Raw genomic sequence first — 22,674 nt, 5'->3', positions numbered from 1 at the left:
CCGACTCCTCATGTGCTCACCTCACTGCGTAGGCAAGGCTGCCAAGGCCGCTGTGCCCATCATGTCGTCCTGCAGGGAGAAGCGTCTGTTGGAGGGACAAGGGAAGCAAGGGCACAGGGAAGTCTGTCAAGGCGAGGGAGGAGAGGCCTCCTGTGGGCAGTGCCTTTGCAGGGGAGTGGGTATGGGGGCTGAGATGGCTGGCCCCCCACACCAGACCCAGGTCAAAGAACAGGCCTAAATTCCACCTGCTACTTTGTGTTGCCCCCCAGAGCCCCACAAAGTCAAATAGTTGTGGGTGACAGAGGAGCCGTGTCCACCGCTGGGCCTCTCTGCAGCTACAGACACAGGCAGGGCCTCCTGGGACTTAATCACAGCATCTGGATACCAGGACATCAGGTGACCACAGCGACACCCCCTGTCCTCCGCCAGAGGGCCTGCCCACGTGGCCAGCTTGCTGCCAAAGGGGCCTCCTCGGGGGTCAGCAGGTGAGTGGAGACCAGGAGCACGGTGGGCCCTCAGCAGGGCAGACCCCCAGTTCTACCCCTGGGTCCCCAGACTGTCCTGTTGTCTTGTATTCTGCCTCCCGGGGCAGACGTCTGGTCTGACAGCACAGGGCTTCTCCCTGAATCTGTTTCTACTGCTGCCTAACAAGCTTCCACAAGCACAGGGGCCCAGCACTGGACACCCTGTCAGCTCAGTGTGTCTGTGGCTCCAGCACGCCCAGTGGGGTGGGAGGGGGGGGTCCTCTGCCAGGGTTCCAAGATGGCCCAGCTGCAGGCCCACTGACCACAGGGCTGCCTCGGAGCTCTCCCAGGATGTCGACAGAAGCTACGTCCTCACCCTCCGCTCCCAGAGTCCGCCCTGGGTCCTGGCCCCATGGCTTGTCCGTGGGCCCCTCAGCACATGCATCCGACCTCCAGGCCTGCAGAACAGCTCTGACTCAGGGAGGCCCTATCCCCCCATTAGGTCAGATCCGGGCTCATCTCCCTGTCTATTCAACACAACAGGTGAGGGACCCTCATTACATCAGCACGTCAGCACGTCCCTTCTGCAGGTGAGGTAACAAGCCTATCAAACCACAGGTGGGCCCACATTCGGGGTCACTCAGGGCATGTCACCAGGGGGCGCTCATGGAACTCAACCGGCCTTGCATCCATCCCTCCCTGCTCAGAACTTCAACACATAAATTTTATTCTCCTCTGTAATAGAAACACAAAACAGCAAAGCATTTTAAAACTGGATCTCTGAACTAAGTAGGTCCGTTATGTGATGTGTGTGGAAAGGATGTGCTTCCCCCTCGCTCCAACACGTGGCTCCTCATCCGGGAAAGGCGCCTGGAGACCAGGATAAGCTGAACAACAATAGTCTCATCCACCCCATTTTGCTCCATGAGAGCAAATGAAGGCAATGAATACCTGGCAGGACTGCTGGACAGTTGTGCGGGTTGTGCACTGAAGTGCCCTTCAGAGCACAGTCAACGATACTCCCGAGAACTACATAGTCTGTATGAGGCCGTCTGGCTCTGTGTTTACCTCAGAGGTCTCCAGATCTTCCCCGGGCCTCCAACAGCTGTCCCTGGGCACCAGAAAGGTCTACAACTCCCTGGCCGAGGATGCTGCCATATGCAGCACTGAATGTCAAACCATTTGGGAACCTCTGTGTTTCTAGAACAAGCCTTTCAGTTTCAAAGCAAGGGGACTAAACAGACCTCCCAGGAGGGCTTGGACACCTCAGAGGGGTGTTCAGAGAGCTTTCCAGCCCCAGCACACACTGCTCCTTGGCCTCCTCCCTTGGCCTCCTCAGTCTGCCCACCCCGCCCTGACACCTACCTGGCTGCCTCCTCCCCTGACTGCTCCTGGGGTACTCGAAGCCACCATGTGTGGTCATCCTCTGTCCTTGATGAACATCTGCTCTCCCAGACAGTCAGGATGGGCGCCAGTCAGGGCCAGTAAGGGGCCAGCCTGTGGAAGGGGCCAGTACCCTGCTTGCCCTGCCCCCTGATGGGGACACCCTGCCTTCTGTGTGCTTTCTGGCCTCCCAGGGGCCTCCCAGTGGGGCCTCCCAGGGCTGCCTCCAGCCGGCAGGCAGCGAGGTATGTTTGCAGTGAGGACTGCTCAGTGGATCTCCAGCCCCCCCGCCCCTGGCCCTCCTGTGGGAGCAGGAACAGCGGCCTGGGGAGGGGGGGTGCAGGGGATGATGAGTCCAGATTTAGACACTGTGCGCATGGTACAGCGGTGGGCCTTTGGCTGTGAGGGCTACTAGTCTGAAGCTCGGTGGCAATCAGGGCTGGAGAGAAAGTTGGGGCTGAGTCAGTAGGTGGAGGAGCCCAAAAAAGGCCGTGGTGGATCTACGGGGAAAGCGGTTCAAACTCCGGCCCTGCCTCTGTGTGCCTGCTTCCTGACCTGTGAATTCAGGGTAAAAGTGCCCTTGCCCAGAAGCGGAATTAAGTGACATAATTTGGGGGGCTGGTGCTCAGACAGTTCCCAGAGCAATGCCAGTTAGGGAGCACACGCTGGAGCCGATAACTGGGTGCAGAGATGCCCTCTCTCAGCAGCAGGGGCCAGAAAACATTAATGGCCCTCAGGAGGGCGCGTGGGGCATGGGGCTCCAGCTGGGCAGTCTCCAAGGGCCCGCTGTGGCAGGCACTAAAAATATCCAAACATTTAAACACCGACATGCACCGCCAGCCCACTGATTGGAGCGTTAACACCCCCATATGAGCTGTGAGCTCACCACAACTGTGTCCGCAAGTTCCTCGCCCCTGGCTCCGTGTGATGCCATGTCACCTGGTCTGGGAAGCTCTACACCTGTCCCCACGTGTCCCCACCTGCGTCCACAGCTCCGTCCCTGCCATCAGCCATGAGCACGTCGTCGACAGCTCTCCACAGTGAAATCACTAAACTGCGCTCCCGGAGGACAGGCAACATGCCTTTTCTTTTGTCTCTTTAGTATCCAGTCAGCATCTGGTATACAAAGGGAGAGAAAATTCTGGCTTGTTTTTCATTTTCATGAGGGATGGAGGTCCTGGGGCCTGGCTAGAACTCAATCCCACCAGCAGAGGGCGCAAGACCCATTGAAGATACTCAAGCAGGGGGTGTCCAGGGGAGGCCTCATCATGAGCAAGATTTCCTGGAAATATTTCTAGCAAGTAACACATTTGTAATAGCTATTTCTCTGTCATATCCTTTCCCCTCGCCTATTCCTTGCAAGATTTGTCACTTGGCAGCTGCAAAAGCCTGCAAAGGCTCAGGGCTTGGGAAACTTCCAGAAAATCAAGGCTGTACCCCCACCCCCTCACCCCCACTGCTGCCTTGTCCATCCACATTTCAGCAGCTGGAGAGGATTTAGATAGAATTGAGCAGAGATGGAAAAGGATGGGCCCTAGAGGGGGCACTCATATCCACAGTGGTCTCTGTCCCTCCAGGGCTATCAGGCAGGTCACTGGGCTTTTGGTAGCTAGGGTTCTCCAGAGGATTCAGCCCTTAGAGACTCTTAGGGCTACCACTGATGAGAGTGAGCTCCCTGTTACCAGGAGTATGCAAGGCACTGGGAAGTGGGGCGAACAATCCCTAAGGACTATTGTGAAAGCCCATCGATTATTTTTTTTAAGATTTTATTTATTTATGAAAGATACAGAGAGAGAGGCAGAGACACAGGCAGAGGGAGAAACAGGCTCCATGCAGGGAGCCTGATGCGGGACTCAATCCCAGGACTCCAGGATCACGCCCTGGACTGAAGGCAGGAACTAAATCGCTGAGCCACCCAGGGATCCCCAAGAGAGTCCATCTATTAAATGAGCTGTACCCCATCCAGGTATAATACAATATTAGCATCAAGAAGATTTTAAATCGTTGAGACATCGAATATGGTCATTAGGAATGAACTACATAATTTATGTGTCCAAGGCCCCAGTGCTGGAAAACTAATGGGTGCTTTTATGAGGAAAAACTAAAATACACACACACACACACACACACACACACACACACACACATATATATATATATGCAATGCTTTTGACATGCAAGTGTGTATGTTTGTGCCATGAGAATTGAAAGTAGACTAGGAAACCATCAGCCCTGGTTTTCTATGGCCAGTAAACTGCCAATGGCTTTTACATTCTTAAACGGTCAGAACAAATAAAAATTAGAATAGTATTTTGGTACGCATGAAAATTAAATAAAACTCAAGTGTCAGTGTGCAGAAATGAAGTGTGGTGGGATGTCCACATGGAAGGGCAGAGCGGGACTACTGCAGTAGACTGGGTGTAAAGTCTAAACTATTGACTTATCTGTTCCTTTACAGAAAAAGTTGGGGGACCCTGATCTAGGCTATTAGAAGTGGCAAGGAGGAGCATTCATCCAGGTCACCCCTTTCATGGTATCATTTGGGGACACTGAGGTGTGGACAGGGAGTGGGCTTGCTCCAGGGCAGGAGGAGGAAAGGACTGGAAACCAGGGGTCCTGGGTTCATGGGGGTCCTTTGTGTTCTGCATGGCCTTTGGACATTCGTGAGTTGGGCCTCTGAGTCCCTTCTTGGCACCCAGGGACAGGTCCAAGGTGGTGCAGGAAGCACGGGTGGGGGTGGGGGGGTGCCCCGGGGGGTGCCCCGAAAGCCCCAGTGCATGTGGATGGGCACCAGACTCCTGACCCCATCATCACTCAGACCAGCAGGAGGGAGGAGCGCTGACCTGGAATCTGGGGGCCAGGGGCTGGTTCTGCCCTGGTATCTGAGGGGTAGGGCAGCTGTGCCTTCTCTGTCCCCTGGAGCCCCAGCCTCAGTCCCAGTCCCCAGGAGAACGGATTTCTGCATCAGGCAGGAGAGATGCAAGTGTGAGTCCCTACTTTAACGTGGACTGGCCGAACAGAACCTGGAGGAGGTAGCAAGCCCCTTGCAACCTGCTGAGGACTGGGGGTACTTAATCTCAGCCTGGCCCCCAGGCAGCCTCTTGGATTGGGGGGGAAGAAGACCCTCGCCCAGCACACAGGCCACAGACCCCTCACCTCTAGGGGTTCTACATCTGTGCCTCTGGCACCTGGGGGCCACCGGTGAGTGCGACTCCTCCCCTTTGCGGTGGCTAGGCTCTCCAGCTCACTAAAAGAAGCTGGGGAAGGAGGGGAGAGGGGAGCAGAAGGGCAAGAGGAAGCACCAGCCAGACTTCCAGAGCGGAAGGTGGGCCAGGTGGTGGAAGAGCTGGAAAGTAAAAGAAAGAGGGTAACTAAATGGAGGGAGGGAAGAAAACCAAGAGAGCAAAGAATGAAGGACAAAGAAAACGAAAGGAAGGAGACCCGGCCACTTGGCCGATGGCGCCCGAGGGATTTGGCCGCTGCCCCAGGGCCTCTCCTTTTCTGCGCCTCCAAGACCTGGCACCTGCCAGGACGAAGCCGCAAGGGCCCTGGGGGCGGCCTGCACCGACACTCACTCTCCCGGAAGGCAGAGCAGCCCCTGAGTCCCAGTGTGATCCCGGATGGGCGCAGGGCAGGAGTCAGACCCAGTCTCCAGGGCCTGGTGCCCGTTCCCGGGTACGCAGTGCCCAGAACACACGGCACATCTAGGAGGGGCACATCTAGGAGGCCGTGGGACTACCCACATCCTGCCCCAGTGCGGTCACCCAGCAGCTCCAGCACGTGCTGCGGGGCCCCACCAAACCCAGGCCTCAGTGGCCACCAGTTCTGGCCCTGGGTGTGGACTCAGACGCTGACCAGACTAGCGTGTGCCGCTTAGCTGGGATCTGAGGTCCCTGCGGGAGCCGCCTAAAAGGTGGGCATGAAGCTGAGGTGGCCGGGTCTGTGCTTGTCCAGCAGGGTCACTCTGGGTCTTCGATATGTCAGGCCAGTCATTACCTGCTTGTAGATTTCTTTTAAAATTCATCCTTTTTAAAGAAAACCATACGCTGAAGAAAAATAACCACACAACAAAAATAAAGTAATACATTCCAAAGAAGCAAGTTTGTAAAATGCCCAAAAAGGGATAATTTGAAGGGAAGACAGAGGGATGTGTCCTGAGGCACTGTCCCCAAACCGATTTGAGCCCTGAGCTCACAGGGGTTTGAAATGATCCGAAACGAAAAGTCCACCCTCGACATCGAAATTTTGTTAAAGGAAGGCGCCACAGAGACCGGCTTCTCCAACGAGAAAGTGACTCGGCGTCCCCGGACCATGTGACCCGCGAGCGTGAGGACACCGCGATTTCCCCCTCCGAAGGCAGCACAGCGGGCACCAGGCTCGAACCCACGCACCAGTAGCGCGAGCAGAGCCGGGCCGAAGCCGGACGGTGCGCTCCCGGTGCTGCCCACTGAGGCGGAGCGGGGCCGTCGGACGCGGGGCTTGCTGGAGCGCAGCGCGGAGCGGAGGAGGACCGCGCTGGGGGAGGCCTGCGCGGGCCGGAGCTGCAGGGGGCCCGGGTTCCCGATCCTATCCGCCGGGAGGAGGCGTGGGACTCCCCGCAGGCGGCTGCTGGGTGACTGCACTCGGAGGGGAGACCGCAGGCCCAGAAGCAGCCCGCCCTCCCTCCATGCCCGCCCTCCATGCCCACCCTCCATGCCCACCCAGCTCCGTTTTGCCGCCTGAGATTCTAACCCGCAGCCGCAGGTGCGAGAGGAGACGCGGGGAAACGGGCCGGGCCGGGTGGGCGGGGTGGGGGCCGGCGGGAGTCGGTGCCGGGACCTTCCACCCGCGCAGAGGCGGCGCGGGGCCGCCGACCTCACCCGGGCCTGCGCGCTCCCGGCTCAGCTTCCCGGCGGCGCGGGGCTCGGGACCCCTCCGGGCCAACGACTGTAGCGTCCCGCGGGGAGGCTCCGGGGAGGGGGAGGCTGGGCTGGCGGAGGGGGAGCGTCTGGAACCTGCGCACCCCGGCCGGGGGCTTGGCTAGGGGAGGAGGCAGCCCCTGCCCCGCGCCTCCCCTCCGGCTGGGCCTTGGGGTCCGGAAGAGCAGAGCGCTGGGGGGAGGGCCCCAGCCGGCGTCGGGGCGGCGCCGGGACCCCCCTGCCGCCCGAAGCCCCTCGCGCCCGCCGCCGGAGTGGGTGGCTGGCCTGGGCGCTGAGGTCACCTTTTCCACTGCGCCCGCCGCGAGCGGACGGTTTCCGGGATTTTCGCGGCGGCGGCGGCGAGAGGCCCCGGCAGGGTCCCAGGCGTTGGCCGGGCTGCTGCGCCCCTGGGGTGGGGGCTGCGGGGCTCGAACGGGCAGGAGGGACCCGCTGTGAACCCTCTGTCGGCCGCCGCCGCCGCAGTTCCCCAGCAGAGGAGGCCCTGCCGCTGTGTGCGCGCAGTTTTTCGCCTAAAAGGGGTTTATCTTTGGGTCTGCTTTGGGATCGCCAGACGCGGGGAGACCTTGTCGGGCTGGGGGAGGTCAGAGGCCTTCCCGCCTCTGGGATGCAGGGGGATGGTGATGGGCCTGCCAGGCAGAACTTTACTTCGACAAGGCCTCCCACTCTTCCCGAAGGGCGTTCCCCAAAGAGCCACGGGCCTGGTTCCCTGTGCAGCAGCCCCCTCTGGGCCACAGGGAAGGAGCCCTGGCGGATGTCCAAAGGGCTGGGGGAGGCACCTGTGGAATGAGGTACAGTCTGGGCTGCGCTGGTTTTCTGACTCCCCAAAATCTAGACGGGAGGTCTCACCCTGAAAATGACCTTCCCCCAAACCTGACCCAGGAGACCGACTGCCGGCCAAATAGCTTTGGTGAGGGCTGCTCAATACCCAATGGGACTCCCACCAGGTCTTCATCTAAGGGACATGAGCCCCCCCCCCCCCCCCAAGAATAGCAGCTGCCCAGAAAAGAGGTGGTTCAAAGCTGGGCAGCTTCCATCAGGGGTCCAAATGGGAGTGAAGGGATAGAATGGGGGTGGCTGGGCCTAACCCTCCAATGAAAACACCCCCAGGCTATGCCCTTGGAAAGACCCTGAAGTGGAAAGGAGGAGGAGGTCGGGGAGGAGATGGAGGCAGCAGTGGCCTGTGGGTCCTACTGGGGTGGGGGGAGCTGAGGGGAACAGGCTGTGGTGCTGATGCATGCAGGGAGTAACAGCAAAGCAGCCCACTCCTGTGGCCCCCTGGGCAGTGCGTCCAGGCTAGGCTGCCCAGCGTGGCAGGAGACACTGGCTTTTCTCTTTTGGACTGGTGGCAGCATGGCCCCACCCACCATCCTGCCACTTCTCACTACGGGGAGGCCTGCTGGGTGTGAGATACTAACCCTGTCCCTTTCCAAACAATCACCATGTGATTCAGAGGACCACCCACAGGTAGAACACTTGGAGACCACCTTTCAGACCTGATGATGGCTGTTATGTTCAGGAAGGGGCAGCCCCAGCAAGTCACCCAACCACTGTGGAGAGAGGCAGCTGGGATCTTAGAGCCTCTGCTAAGACATTCTCTTTGTCCATAGGGACATCCAGAGGGATGTCTTGGCCATCTCCTAGTTCTTGAAGGGTCTAGGGCAGGTGCCAGTGCTTGGAACTGGCCACAAGATCTCATTGTCAGCAGCTGGAACTAGAGAAATTGCATCAACTTGCAGAGTGTAGGGCCATAGGTATGGCAGGCCCTATTTCCCAGAAGCAAACACTGAGGCCGGGAGCAGAGCTCACATCATGGGAGAAATGGTCCAGGACCCAGGCAGATGGACTCCAGAGGGATAAGAGGAGAGGGCTGGCACTGTCCCCAGCCTCCCAGAGACACCCATCGACACCCATGGACACCCCACCCTCCTTGCCCAGACAAATGGTGCATCCTCCCCAACAGACCTTAAGGCACATCCTGTTCAGTCATCACAGCCTCCCTGGAGCCCCGAGGCAGCAGCTCCTCAGGACGGGTCAGGAGGCTGAGGCCCTGATTGGGCAGTGGCTTGCTGGGAGTGGCAGAGCCAGAAAGAGAGACTCAGCAGAGAGCTGGGGGGATCCTTCACCCCACAGCTTGGGTTTATATTCCTGCAGTGACGGCAGGGGACCAGGGAAAGTTGGACCTCTCTCAGGCATATGGGGGGGGGGCTCCCAGTGCACCCAGTGCCCCCTCACCCAGCTCCGCCTTGTGCCAGTTTTCCCTCTCTAAAGCTGGGAGGAGGTGAGGCGGTGGCATGGCATCCATCTCTCCCTCTAAGCTGGGGGACAGAACCCGCCCCTCAGGAGGGGGATCGCCAGGGAGGATGTGTCCCTTCATCACTTGGCAATATAATAAGCGCATCCGGGCAGGAGAACCCGTCAGGGCAGCTCGGGACAGGTGAGGCCGTGTCTGGTAAACTGAGGCGGGAGTGCACAGGTGCAGCCCCTGTCGGAGACCTGCACCCCTGCCTGCTGCTGCATCCTACGCTGGCGCTGGCGGGTGGTTGCGAGCGCCCGCGGGGAGGCTGCGCATGGCTACTTCTTTCCCAGCCACGCTGCGCGGCCTTCGCCTCTCCTCCCCCGACCCTGCAGGCCTCCCTAACCCCGGCGGGGCCGGGCCGCTGCCTTCCTCGCCGTCCCGCTCTTTCTCCCTGCCCCTCGCCCGGCCCTGCCTGCCTCTGTGCCCTGCGGCACGTCGCGGCCCGCTGGCTCCCGCGCTTCCGCCGGCCTCTCCGTGCGCACGCCGCGGCGTCCGTGGCACCCTCTCATCACTGTCTCGCGTCTTGTGTGGCCTCGCCGCTTCGCGCTGGCCCCTCTCTCACCTCTGTCGCGAACCCTGCGCTCCCATCTCTGGGGGTCTGGTCTCCGAGCGCTCTCCCGCTCTCGCCCTCCTGGGCGTGCGCTCCGCCGGTCCCCTCTGGCCCGCCGGCCCGCCCCTCTCGCGGCCCCCTCCCTCCCGCCGCCTTCCCCGCTCCGGCCTCCCTCGGGCTCGGCCCGGGGGGTGGGGGCGGTGGCGAGGGCGGGGCGGGGCGGGGCGGTGACGCGGGGCCAGCCGGGCTAGAGGCGCGGCGGCGCGGGGCGGGGGCGCAGTCCCGGGTCCGGCCGGCCGGCGGGGGAGGGGGCATGAGCCGGCGCCCGCGCACCGCCCCGAGCTGCGGGCCGGCCTAGAGCCCCGCGCGGGCCCCCGCGCCCGAGCCGCGCCGCCGCCGAGCAGCGGGCGCCGCGATGCAGCGGCCTGGGGAGCCGGGCGCCGCGCGCTTCGGGCCGCCCGAGGGCTGCGCCGACCCCCCGCCGCACCGCTACCGCAGCTTCATGATCGAGGAGATCCTCACCGAGCCGCCGGGGCCCAAGGGCGCCGCGCCAGCCGCCGCCGCCGCCGCCGCCGCGGGCGAGCTGCTCAAGTTCGGTGTGCAGGCGCTGCTGGCGGCGCGGCCCTTCCACAGCCACCTGGGTACGTGCGGGGCCGAGGGGGCGGGAGGGGCGGGAGCGGGCCGCAGCCTCGAGGACGCAGCTCGGGGGCTCCGGGCGCGCGGGCCGGGCCGGGGGCGGCGGGCGCCGGGCCGCGCAGAAGCAGGCCTGGTGTCGGCGGGCCGGGCGGGCCGGGCGGGCCGGGCGGGCGTCGGCTCCTTCGGCGCGGACCTGCGGCCTCCCACGAGCCCACGAGCCCCGAGCCCACGAGCCCCGAGCCCGCATCCCCAGCGCGGGCGTCCGACCACACTGCGGATGTCAGACTGCGGGTCGGAGTGACCTCGGGCCTCGGGCTCCCGGGCCTACGCCGAGGACAGTGGTCGGGAGTGGCCGCGGCTACCCACGGCGGCTACCCACGGCGGCTACCCACGGCGGCCAAGCCGGACCGTGGGGGAAAGAAGCCCGCGTCTCCGAGAGAGCCGTGCTGGGGGCAGACGCTGGCTTTGGGGTCTCGGGTGGGGCACCCGCGGCCTGTGCTGCTGCTCCGCTGCCTGCGGGCCTTGCTGGGAGACCAGAGGCCTGGCGGTGAGCCGCTGTCCTCCCGGCCCTAACTCCAGGTCGGCTGGGCCTCCTTGGAGCTTGAGCTGCCGCCACTGGTTCTCTTCGTTGGCTGATGCCACCTTTCCTTGCCGGTGCTCTCTCCACTGCACCCCTTCTTCTTCCAGCCTTCGCCAGGCCCTCTCCACTCATAGGTGGCCTTCTTTCCATGGGGTCTGTGTGCCCTGGCTCTCCCACCTTCCACCCCAGGATGGCTTCTCCCCCTCTGCGCATTTGCCAGCACCTTGCCCGGCCCCTTGCCGATTCCAGCAGGGCGAGCATCCGCATCCGAGAAGGAAGGCTGCCTACATTCCAGCTGGAGACGCCCCTGGCCTTGCTCTGCACCCATGAGCCCCCAGGCACTGCCCCACCAGCACGAAGGGCAGCAGGGCCAGCTTGTTCGTTTGAAGTGCAGCTCAGATGCAGCCTCTCCGCTGCTCTTTGCACTGTGCCTAACAATTCGTTTGAAGCGGGGGGGGAAAAAAATCATCATAGGACTAATGAAAACATGGAAACATCTTGCAGGAACAGTCCAAACAGAGACAACAGGAAGGACAGTTTCCTGGTGCAGGGGGTGCTTGGAGTTTCCAGGAAGCGCCCAAGCCCTCTGGGGCTGAAGACCCCCGCTTGCACGCCGCGTGGCTGTGCTCCCGTTCCACAGAGCAGATGTGCTCAGGCAGTTACCATTCCTGCTTTGGGACGTGGCAATGCCGACTTGGTGGGGGCAAACGCTCACCTTCCTGACTCGCTGCCGCCGTTTCCTCCTGCTTTCCCTTTTCTGTGAAAGACACACTGTGCTTCTCAGAGAATCCCAGAGGCCACTGGGGCCTGGGGAACACCAGGCAGAGGCCTGGGGGGGTGGGGAGGTTACCCCCTCCCAGACTCCAGTGACACTGGCTTTGAAGAGGGTCACTGGAGGCGTGCAGCACAAATCTTGCACTTAGTGGCCAGGCAGGAAGGAAGGTTTCAAGCTGGGTGGCACTGGCCTAGCGTGAGCTCTCCCACCGATGCACAGTGCGGGGATCTCCAGGAGGAGAGCGTGGCCCCAGCTCACCGCTCTCCACTCTCTTCTCCCTGCAGCCGTGTTGAAGGCCGAGCAGGCAGCGGTGTTTAAGTTCCCGCTGGCACCGCTCGGCTGCTCCGGGCTGAGCTCTGCGTTGCTGGCAGCGGGGCCTGGACTGCCCGGTGCCCCCAGCGCGCCGCACCTGCCGCTTGAGCTGCAGCTCCGGGGGAAGTTGGAGACACCGGGCCCCGGAGAGCCGGGTGCCAAAGCCAAGAAGGGGCGTCGGAGCCGCACTGTGTTCACTGAGCTCCAGCTGATGGGCCTAGAGAAACGCTTTGAGAAGCAGAAATACCTCTCCACGCCGGACAGGTAGCCGTGGGGGCCAGGCTGAGCCCAACGTGGGTGGAAGGGTGGGTGGGAGGGGTTTCCTTGCTCCGCTGAAGGTGCATCCTGCTCTTTCCAGAATAGATCTCGCGGAATCCCTGGGTCTGAGCCAGTTGCAGGTGAAGACGTGGTACCAGAATCGCAGGATGAAGTGGAAGAAAATAGTGAGTGTGCTTGTGACTTTTCGTACCCTGGTCACCCTCTGTGCCCTCCAGGAGCTCCCACCCACCCACCAGGACCCCCTGCCCTCCAGGAGCTCCCGCCCAGGCCCCCTTGCCTTCTAGGAGCTCCCCCTACCCTCACCCCCACCGCGGAGACCTCTACCCGACCCTTCTGTTGTTCCCTTGGTGCCTGGTACCCGCAGGGACCCTCTCTGCTCTGTCCCTGCCCCTGGGTGCCCCAGCACAGCCCACATTCCTTTCTGCTCTGCTGCGCCCTCAGGCCTTCCGCAGCCTTGAACCCCTAGGCCCAACCCTTCAGTTGCTTTTCCCCAGCAGCGCTCAGATGGCGGCTGCCCTGTCCCCGGGCTAGGCGCGGCCTCAGAGAGCCTGGCTGTGCCGGGGAGGCCGTGCCTGCGCACAGAGCGCGGGTTCCGCTGCGCGGCCCCGCTCACCGCCCGGCCGGCCGTCCTCCGCGCAGGTGCTGCAGGGCGGCGGCCTGGAGTCTCCCACCAAGCCCAAGGGGCGGCCCAAGAAGAATTCCATTCCCACGAGCGAGCAGCTCACGGAGCAGGAGCGCGCCAAGGAGGCGGAGAAGCCGGCGGAGGCGCCCGGCGACACCATCGACAGGAGCCGAGAGGACTGAGCGCGCCCCGCGCCGCCGCGGCCCCTCCGCCCGCTGGAAGCCGAGAGCGGCCCTTCCGCGGCCACGCCGTTTGCTTTCTAAACGTTTTATTATTACCTTGAATGCGGACAGTTGGGGCCAAGCAAGAAAGGACACAGAGCCCGCAGCCAAGCCCGGCCCCGTGCGCTCCCAGCCCCGGCCTGGAGACTGGCGTCCGGCACCCGGGCCTGGAGCTCCGCGCACTCACGCCCGCACCTCTCCCGCACCCCCACCCGCCTCAGCCGGCCCTCCGCGTCCCGACGTCGCCGGCGCGCACCTGCTCCCGCCTGTCGGGGCCCCGAGGCTGGCGCGGACCGGCCCGCCGGGACAGACCCCACCCCGAGGCCGGGTCCCCGACGTCCGTCGCTGGGGCTTCTACCCCTCTCTTGCGAAGACAGTGATTTTTTTTCCAATAAAATATTTTATGACACAGCGGGCCTTGATGAAGGGGTTTCTGAGTCTGCGGGGCTGGAGAGGGGGTTGCGGCGAGGTGAGAGGGACCCCCACCCCCACCCCGGGCTGTGGAAGCAAAAGGTGACCTGCCCCTGGGCTCCGAATGCTCAATGCTCGGCAGGCGGCCCGGTCGCTGCAGGATCCCCGGCGCCGCTTCCTCTCGGTGAGGGGCCAGGGTGAGCCTCCTGCACTTTCTTCCCAGGCCAGGGCACGGGCACGGGCGGGGGCAGCTTGGCCGGACAGGGGTCGAAAGGACCAGGAGCCCCGGAGCCCCGGAGCCGCGAAGCTGGCTCCGGACGTGTCCCGGGGCTTGGAGCCCCTTGGGTTGCTGGTTCCGTCTCCAGGGACTCGGAGAACCGCCTGAGAGGTCCTGGAGATGGTCCCGGCCCGCTCTTCAACAGGCAGAGGGGACGCCTGGGATTCGAGGCCCGCACCGCGGTGCGCCACCCGCCGCAGCCCCACCCGCAGCGCGCCTGCGGCCGGGTCTTCACGTTCTGCGATGTACGTGGTACACGCCAAGTGCCGGCACCTCGCCCCAGCTCCCGGCAGCGAGGGCATCTGACCAGGCGGAGGACATCAGGCCAACCCAGCTGGTGCAAGACGCCCTTTCCAGAGGTGCAGCTCCGCAGCGTGGGCCCCCAGTCGCCCTCTCCTTGCCGGAGGGTTTCGGTTGACTTCCGTCCCTCTAGGCTGGATTGGGCAGGCCTGTGGCTTCCAGTCCTTGTACTTGTACAAGGACCACCACCAGAGTATGGGGATGGAGAGATGGCCACTTTGCTGGCTAAAGTCCAGGGAGAGACCCCATCTTGGCCCTGCAGAATTCCAGGTGGGTCCTCCAGCCGCAAATACGGGGGACAGAGGAACAGCATACCCAGATTTGGGTTTCGCATGTTGGAATGTGAAAATGACAGTGATGGCCTCCATCTGGGGTGGCCACAGCTGTCCTTCACATGGAAGCCTGACCTTCCCGGGTGAAATCAGCACTGGGATTTCCAGTCCCCGAGCACCCCGGGGCCTTGGTTAGGGCAGGAGGAGGGGAGAGTGGGTTTTCCCAGGGCTGCAGACAATCTCAGAGGCCCTGGCCCTGCCAGGTCTCAGGGAAACTAACTCCTGCTCAAAGGCCATTACCCCGACGTTGCAAACAGCTTCCAGTCTACTAGGTGGCACGTCCCCTGGGGGCCCAGGCCACTGGAGCCAATGGATGGGGTGTCGGGCTGACAGCACCCCATCCTTCCCGGCCCTGGGCCCTGGGGGATTACCTCCTGGCTACCCAGCCACTGCCTATGGCGTGGGTGGTATCCTTCCCATCCCCGGGGGCCAGCCCAACTCCGAGGCCTGCTGTGTTTCCTTACATGCACTTCAAAGGGCAGGGAAAGTTCTGTCCCACAGTTCGGCCAGTGGGCCCTGGGCATGGACTCCAGCTTCAGCCTCTGGCAGCCGGGGCAGCTGTAGAAGCAAGGAGGGTTCCAGAGGAGAGCAGGAGGGGTTCTGACCCACCCCTCCCACTCGGTTCTGGGTTCTGGGTTGGACTTACTGCGAGGAATGCGATTTTAAGCACCTGGCCTGCGGTCCTGCGGGGATTCCCCAAGGCAGCCCCTCACTGGAGGACACGGAAGGGCCTCGAGGGACCAGAGCGGAGTGTGGGGGGTGGGAGGGGAGGGAGAATCGGGCGCCTGAGCATAGGGGCCCCAACAGTCTAAGGACCACAGGCCCACCAGACGCAGATGGGGAGCCGAGCAGGCCCTGCTGTCGAGGTCGCCAGCCCGTTAGAGGCGGAGCGGCCTCGTGCGCGAGCGGGTGGGAGGGGTTCCTGGCGCTGCCGGCCGCCGCGGCCCTCGCTGGGCCCGGAAGGGGCGGCCGGCTGGGCAGCTCGGGACAGCCCGGGAAGGAGGGAGCTCAGCCCTTCCCGGAGAAGCCACGGCGTGCCCACGGCGCCCCAGCGGTGGCGCGCAGAGCCGGGACTGCAGGAAGGGCCGCATCCTCCCCTTCGGAGGTGACGCGCTGAGTCCGCGGGGAGCCACCCGGCGCAGAGGACCCTCACCGCGGCCGGCGGGCAGGGAGGGATGGTCCGCTCCCCCCCTGTCCGCTCCCCTGTCCGCTCCCCTGTCCGCTCCCCTCCCCGCTCTCCTCCCCGCTCCCTGCCGCGGGAACGTCTCTCCGCTCCCAGGTCCTGGGAAACACTAGCCGGGGGCTGAGCGAGGTCGCGACGGCGCCTCCGGAGCGCAGGGCCGGCGGCCGGGGAAGGGAGCGGGCTCAGGCGTCTCGCAAGAACCGAGGTGCTGGGTGGGGGAAGCGTCCTGGGCACCTGGGCCCCCTGCCTCCGCTGGAAGGTCCAGGTCCCCCGGAGGGCTGCTCAGCGCTGGGTGAGCGGGGCTGCCGCAGTAGGCGACAGCCGCCAGACCTGCGCTCTCCGTGCTTCAGGGACGGAGGCCCCGCAGCCGGCGGAGGCCTTGGAGGACGGCTGGCTGCCGGTCCGAGGCAGGGAGGGGGCACTGTGACCCCGGCCCCGAGAAAGCAGCACTCGTCGGTGGAAGCGGGAGCCTAGCTGGGCCGTGGCACCTTGGAGCGTCTGGGGACAGGGTGGTCCGATCCAGGCGGGCCTGGGGTGCGCAGGGTGAGTGCAGAGCCCGCACCGCCAGACGTGACAGGTGCAGTCGGGAGCGGGGGTTCCGCATGCCACTCCACCGCATAAAACAGAGAGTTTACTCTGGCTTCACCCTCTCCCTGTCTGGAGTCCTGGACGCCACTGGTGGGACCCGTAGGTTGGATGAGCAGGAACCCCGGGCCCAGCCACACCAGTCAGGCCGGTGGGAAGTTTGCGCCTCCTGGAGGGAGGGGGCTCCATTACGCAGAGGAGGGAGCAGCCTTAGCTGCTCAGCCTGGACTTGGCACAACTGCCCACCCTCACAGGCCTCCAGGGTGGGAGGACAAACTGGGCATCTCCTTCATTGTAGGACACCCACGGCCTGATTTTTTTATACAGTCTAGAGGAGCTCCTGCCTCCGAAGTGACAGCTCTGATCCCACCTAGAGATCCCGCTTCCAGAGAGAGTCCCAGCTCATCCAGGAAGCCTCTGCTCTCTAGGCCTCTCCAGGAGCCATAGTAAGGCTGAGGAGGACCACAAGTGCCCCACCAGCCTCTCCAGCTCAGCCAGGCCTACACTCTTGGAGCTGAAGGGAATGTCTGACACTACCTCTCCGGGAGCAGGGGAGTCTTACTCAGTGACTAGGGCAGATGGGTGGCCACAGAGACAGGGCCAGGCACACAGAGCCAGCCTGGCCCTGGCCCTGACACCAGACGCACAGGATTCGGTGAAAGGCAGGTGCTTTGATTAATTTTTATATCCCCCAAATGAATGAGACCATATAATATTTGTCTTTCTCCAACTGAATTAATGAAAGGGAATAAAGGGAGAAGAGAGAAAATGAGTGAAAATATCAGTGAGGGTGACAAAACATGAAAGAAACCTAACTCTGGGAAACGAACAAGGGGTAGTAGAAAGGGAGGTGGGTGGGGGGTTGGGGGTGACTGGGTGTTGGGCGCTGAGGGGAGTACTGGGTGGGATGAGCACTGGGTCTTATGCTATATGTTGGCAAATTGAACTCCAATAATAATAATAATAATAATAATAAAAAGTAAGGCAGGTCCTGCTCCTGTCTGCAGTAGGGCCCAGGGAGGTACCTCATGGCCTAGCTCTGCAGGGGCCTCTCCCTTATACCCCCCTTGCCCTAGTTCTTACACCGATTTCCTGAACCTCACCAGGTTTAAGACAACGTCTTCCCTTTTCTGAACTCTCAGTTCATATGACAGTTTGGAGGAGGTGTCCAGGGCCCTGTGGGCTTCGTGTCTGCAGGATGCAACTGTTCCAGCAGCAGGTGCACAGACCCCTCACCTCAAGGAGAGATCCAGGAAGCCAGCTGGAAGAGGGAGACCTTCCTTGAGGTGCAGGGAGATGGGGGGAGGGACAGGGGACAGATGGCCTTCCAGGCAGAGGGCAAGGGGCTCAGGCTTTGGGCTGCAGGATGGCGCGGATTCAGACATAGCTCTGACCTTAGAAAAGTGTTGGGATACCCCGAGCCACGGATTTCTTTTTTATGTAAAAGTTTCCTTTTTATATAAACTCAGTAGTGATCTGTGGGGGGAAAAAATCAATGTCTTAATAGGGCTCCCAAAGAGATCTTTGAGTAAGTATGACATAAAAATTCTGGCGACATGAAAACATCAGGTAACGACTCTATTGGCAATATCTTCACAAATGTTTCTTTATTAGAGCCTCCGGAAATATCAGTGTCTGACTTTAGTGGCATCATGGACCCTGATGTTCATCAAGCAGTTCCTTGGGCCATTCCTTTGTTTAACAAAGAGGTTACTGAGCATGGTGGGCAGTGCCCAGTGCAGTCCCAACAGGCCCCTCCTCTGTGTTGATCCAGTGACAGCCCAGCAAGGTAGGTACCTTACTCCCATTTTGCAAATGAATATAAAGTTTAGAGATGTTCGGCAACTTGCCCAGGGACACACAGCTATTAGCAGGAGAATTTGGATTGACTTCACCACTCTGGGTCTCCATTGCCCCTCACCCAGCAGTGAAGAGGTTCAGTTTGGGCAGTCCCAAGATGCCTTAGGGTTCCCAACAGCCTCTGCCTGCCCAGAATGAGTGTGTCCACTTGTTCATTAAGTATTTATTAAATGCCTGTTGTGCACCAGGCACTGCACTATAGCCTCTAATGCCAGGAGCTCATCTGGGAAGTGAGGGGCCTTGGGTAGGTCCCAAAGGAGCCACAATTAAACCCACAAGATGATTTCAGAGTCACACATGCCTTATAGAAAATAAAGCAGGTGATAGACAATGAGTGGGTTGGGGGCTTAGTCAGTGTGGTCAGCATGGTCAGTGAGGCTCTGGCAGGAGCTGAACCTACAGTTGAGACCTGAAGGAATGTATGCCAGGCAGCCCACATAGCAAGTGCAAAGGTCCTGAGGCAGTTAGGAGTTTGTCCTTAAATGCTGGCAGGAGTGGGGGAACAAGGGTGGGGAGGTGGTCAAGGGTAGTGGGTGAGGGGACGAGACTGTGGGCCCAGGCCTACCTGGAAGGCGGCATCCTGGCTCCCTCCAATCGGTAGCCCTCAGAGCATGGGGCAGGCGCCTCCGCTGCTGGCCCCTCCAAACTGGGCGCCCGGCTGCCAGAGCCCGGCGGCAGCTCCGCCTCCACCAGGCAATTTGCTTTTTTTTTTTTTTTTCATAAGGATGCAATTTTCTGCGTGCTTTAAGGACATTAGAAGGGCGTTTGACTGACGCGCCATGCGAAACGCATTAGCAAGGCTCAGGCGCTGTGCACTGGAGGCGGCACCAGGAAGGGGCAGGTGGAGGCGGGGCGGGCCCTGGGGAACGCGGGGAGAGGCGAGAGACAGCAGGAGGGGGCGTACCGGACCCAGAGCTGAACTGGAGCCACGAATGTGGTTGGGAGGGAGTGGGCGCTGCGTGCACCAGGAGCGCACAGCCTGGCCTAGGTGCAGACAGAGGGCAGGGCCCTGCTGGGGTGAGGTGGGGGTGGGGTGGGGTGGGGGGTACAGGAAGGGGACAGAGGAGCAGGGGAGGGGAGGACCTGTCGGGTACCTCAGAGCTAGGGACCTCAGGGCTGGGCCTCCTCCCCGGCCGGCCGTATCCCCCATGGCCAGGTGACACCAGGTGTTGCTCACCTGAGGGTGGTGAGACAGGGACGTGGAAGGCAGGCAGCTCGGGTGCCTTTGCCCGCGGCTTTCCCACTGTGTGTCAGCTTCTCAAAGGCTCCAGCCTCCCTGCTTCCCGGACCCTGGCCTTCCCAGCGCAGCTTGCTGGCTGGGACTCTTTTGGCCCCGCTGCCCGGTGCCTTTCCCTGGGGTCTGTGCCAGATGGCAGCCCCAGCTCTCCCACCCGCCCACAGCCCTGGGACCCCACAGCATAGCTGCTCTGCACCTGGCATTCCCTTGCACGACAGGCAGTGCTGGTTGTGCGGCCAGGCAACCCGGATTGGGACCTCTGGGCTTTGGCTGGGGCAGGGGGTGGGGGGCGGGGAGGGCGGGGGCGGGCACCCCCTGCAGGGGTTCTGTAAGCTCCCAGAGCCCAGGTGACCTGTGGCCGAGATCTTTCCCCCTGCCAGGGCCTCCGCAGGGTCCTTCCTTCCTGCCTGAACAGGCTGGGGGTGGGGGGCTGGCCTGGGAGCGGGGTCTGGAGCCAAGCACTGTCCACCTTCCAGGGTGCTGCCTGAGGGTGTGCAGAGTTCTGCATGGCACCACCCTCCCCAAGCTTGCAAGCCTGCCACACGATGCCTCCACCCTTTTCAGGGCAGCGCCCCGTCACTGCGCACGGGATAGCCTCAAAGCCCTTAGACACAGAGACTATCGAGTCGAGTCCTTGTCATAGGTGAGGAACCTGGGTGACCCGCCTCCACTTCCAGGGCAGACAGAGCTCCTCGGGCTCTGGCTCCAGCTCTGGCTCCGGCTCCGTGTCCTTGACCCCATGGAGGCTTCTGGGACTGTCTGGCCAGGAGCAATGGAAGCAACTTGCCTCACAGTGAAGGGCATGGCTCCTGAGCCAGGTGGCCTGACTTCACCACTCACTGGCTGGGTGATGCATTCTTTCCATGCCTCTCTCTCGTTAAAATAGTGACTGATCATAAAATCTCACATCCTGGGGCACCTGGGTGGCTGTGGTTGAGCATCTGCCTTCAGCTCAGATCATGATCCTGGGGTCCTGAGATTGAGTCCTGCATCAGGCTCCCTGCAGGGGAGCAAATTGCCTGCTTCTCCCTCTGCCCCTCCTCCAGCTTATACTCTCTCTCTCTCAAATAAATAAAATCTTTAAAAAAAAAAAATCTCATGTCCTCCTTGAGGTGCCTGACCACTGAAGTGAATGGGATTTGCTCACAAAGGAGTTTTGGAATGAGTTTGAGGGCATGACATGGTGTGGTGTCTCAGCGGCTGATGGGAGCTGCTGGGGTGCCAGCAAGGAAGTAGCCCCTGCCTTCCCGACTCCCCCCTCATGTCATCATGGCACTTACTATCCTTGTCATCGTCGTGGTCGTGAGTTGATGGATTTCTGGCATGTCTGCCCTGGTGTCCTGCTGGCCCCTGCACCCCTCTTCCTGGGACATGCTGAGTGTACCAGAAACACCTGCAGGCCAGAGGACTAGATGCCACTTAGAGGCCTGGAGATCTGGGCCCAAACCCCTGCTGTGCCCTGAGGATGCCTGTGAAGGTCTCACCTGAGAAAGTTCTCCTGATCTTTGCTCTAGAACGCAGGGCCCCTCCTCTCAGGGCCTTGGGGTTGGCAGGCTATGCCAGGGCAGCCTGGGTGTGGCCCCGGGCAGGGGGGCTACATGCTCTCGGGGACAGGGCTACTGCTAACTCTTCATCAGGCCAGCCCTCCCTGCACCCTCTTCTCTGAACACACCTTTTCCGGCTAGTTCCATGAACCAGTCTGTCCAGGCCCCGGCCTCCAGGGCTATGTTGACTCCTCGGCCCAAGGCTCCGCTCTGCTCTTCCTTAGCAGGCTGCCCACAAATGCTTTGCAGAAGCAGCATCCCCATCCCGGTTGGCACTGGGCCCGACCCCAGGCTGTGCTCCCACAGTCCCTAGGCTTGCCCAGAACCTGAATGCGAATACACGTCCCCTCCAGGTTGTGGGCAGACACTGGCAGGCCTGTTAACGAAGGAATGAGTGAGTGCGTGAATGAATGCTGGCCCAGGTCTTACTTCCACCTGCCAGGGCCAGCCTTGGACTGGCTGGGGGCCTCTGCTGTCACCAGCCCCTGCCCCCAGTGAGTGAGCCATGGCTGGTGAAATTGGAGGGGGAGCGTGGCCACTCACTCCCAGTGGCCCACCGCAGAACTTACTGGAAAACATACCCCTCTGTCCCCTGTATGGTGTGTTGCTGTTGGTAACGTGAATGGGACCATAGCAAGCATTCCCCTGACAGCTCTGAGTTAATGGAGCTCTGGTATGATTGCATTTGAGCCATGGGGTCTGGGACTGTAGGGCCTCCTGAGGACCCCTCCCAGCTCAGAGCTTCTGGGGCCCTTGATGCCATCCACTCACCTTCAAGCACTGCAGGCTCTGCATGGCCATGGTCCCTGGCGTGTGGCAGGGGGCGGGAAGGAAGCTGAGGGTGGAAGCAGAGAAGGACACCAGCCCAGCCCCAGAGTCCCTGCCAGCGCCGTCCAGACTTCTGAACACCGGCCTGCACTTCCTGTGTGTCTAGGAGACCTGAGTGGTAGACAGTGTTGTGAGGCACAACCTGGCAGGAGCCCCTGTAGAGAGGGGGCCACATGGTTGTTGGAGCCTAGGCCCTGCCAGGTGAGCGACACCCAGCTGCTGGAGGATGTGCAAGCCCAGGGTGGTGAGGGGGGTGGGGTGGGACACAGGGGCCATTCCAGAGGGTCTGCGGGAACACCCTCAGCCTGCATGCCCCATGAATGCGTGCACATCTCACCGCCTCCTTTGATTCTGTAACAAAAAGGTATTTATGCCTATTTGCACATCCATGTTCACAGCAGCATCCTTCCCAGTGGCCAAGAGGTGGAAACCACCCAAGTGTTCACCAATGGATGAATAGATAAGGAAAACGAGGTATATCCAAGGCATGGAATAAAAGAACATCCTGGCACCTGCTACACCGTGGATGGACCCAGGGGGCACCTTGCCAGGAGAAATGAGCATCACACGAGGATGCAGCCCACAGGATTTTAAAAAACACACTCTTCTCTGACAGCAGTCAGACTCAGACAGAAAGGAGGGGGAGGGCTCGGGGATCAGCGCGTCACACGTGCAGTTTCAGTTTTACGACATGAACAGAGTTTTGGACGTGGGTGCACAACCACTGACCTGTAAGCTTAGAAACGGTTGACGGTGGGGGCCTCGAGCAGAAGCAGGGCTGGGCTGGGGCTCCTGTCAGCTGCCCGAGGAGGCCTTGAGGGCGTGAGCTCCCCGACACGGGTGGTGTGAGGTGTGAGAGGGGCCATGAGAGGATTACTGCGCCGGGGGAAGGTGTGCCAGACTCAGGCTCCCATGCTGGGCGGGAGCTGGGACTCGATGCGCCCACCGAGGGAAGGCCGACCAGTGTGGGGGACACGGTTGTGCCCTACTCACGTCTGTGCCCCAATCCCTGCCAGGTCTGGGTCTGTAGGACGAGCCCCCGTTCCCTGCCTTCTTGACCACAAAGTGCTGTTTGTGAGA

The 22,674-nt window shown here is 61.7% G+C and overlaps 1 protein-coding gene across 1 annotated transcript; it reads left to right on the top strand.

Annotated features, from left to right (window-relative positions):
• The first annotated feature begins 9,923 nt into the window (after positions 1–9,923).
• On the top strand, positions 9,924–13,448 carry BARX1 (BARX homeobox 1). The gene is made up of 4 exons (XM_072734609.1): positions 9,924–10,253; positions 11,888–12,179; positions 12,274–12,358; positions 12,834–13,448. The coding sequence occupies exons 1-4, from the start codon at positions 10,028–10,030 to the stop codon at positions 12,996–12,998; spliced, it is 768 nt and encodes a 255-aa protein (XP_072590710.1). The 5' UTR covers positions 9,924–10,027; the 3' UTR covers positions 12,999–13,448.
• Positions 13,449–22,674: the final 9,226 nt, after the last annotated feature.

The sequence above is a fragment of the Vulpes vulpes genome, chromosome 1 (genome assembly GCF_048418805.1).
Source record: "Vulpes vulpes isolate BD-2025 chromosome 1, VulVul3, whole genome shotgun sequence".
Classification (NCBI taxonomy): Eukaryota; Metazoa; Chordata; class Mammalia; order Carnivora; family Canidae; genus Vulpes; species Vulpes vulpes.
This window is presented reverse-complemented; position numbering and strand designations above follow the sequence as displayed.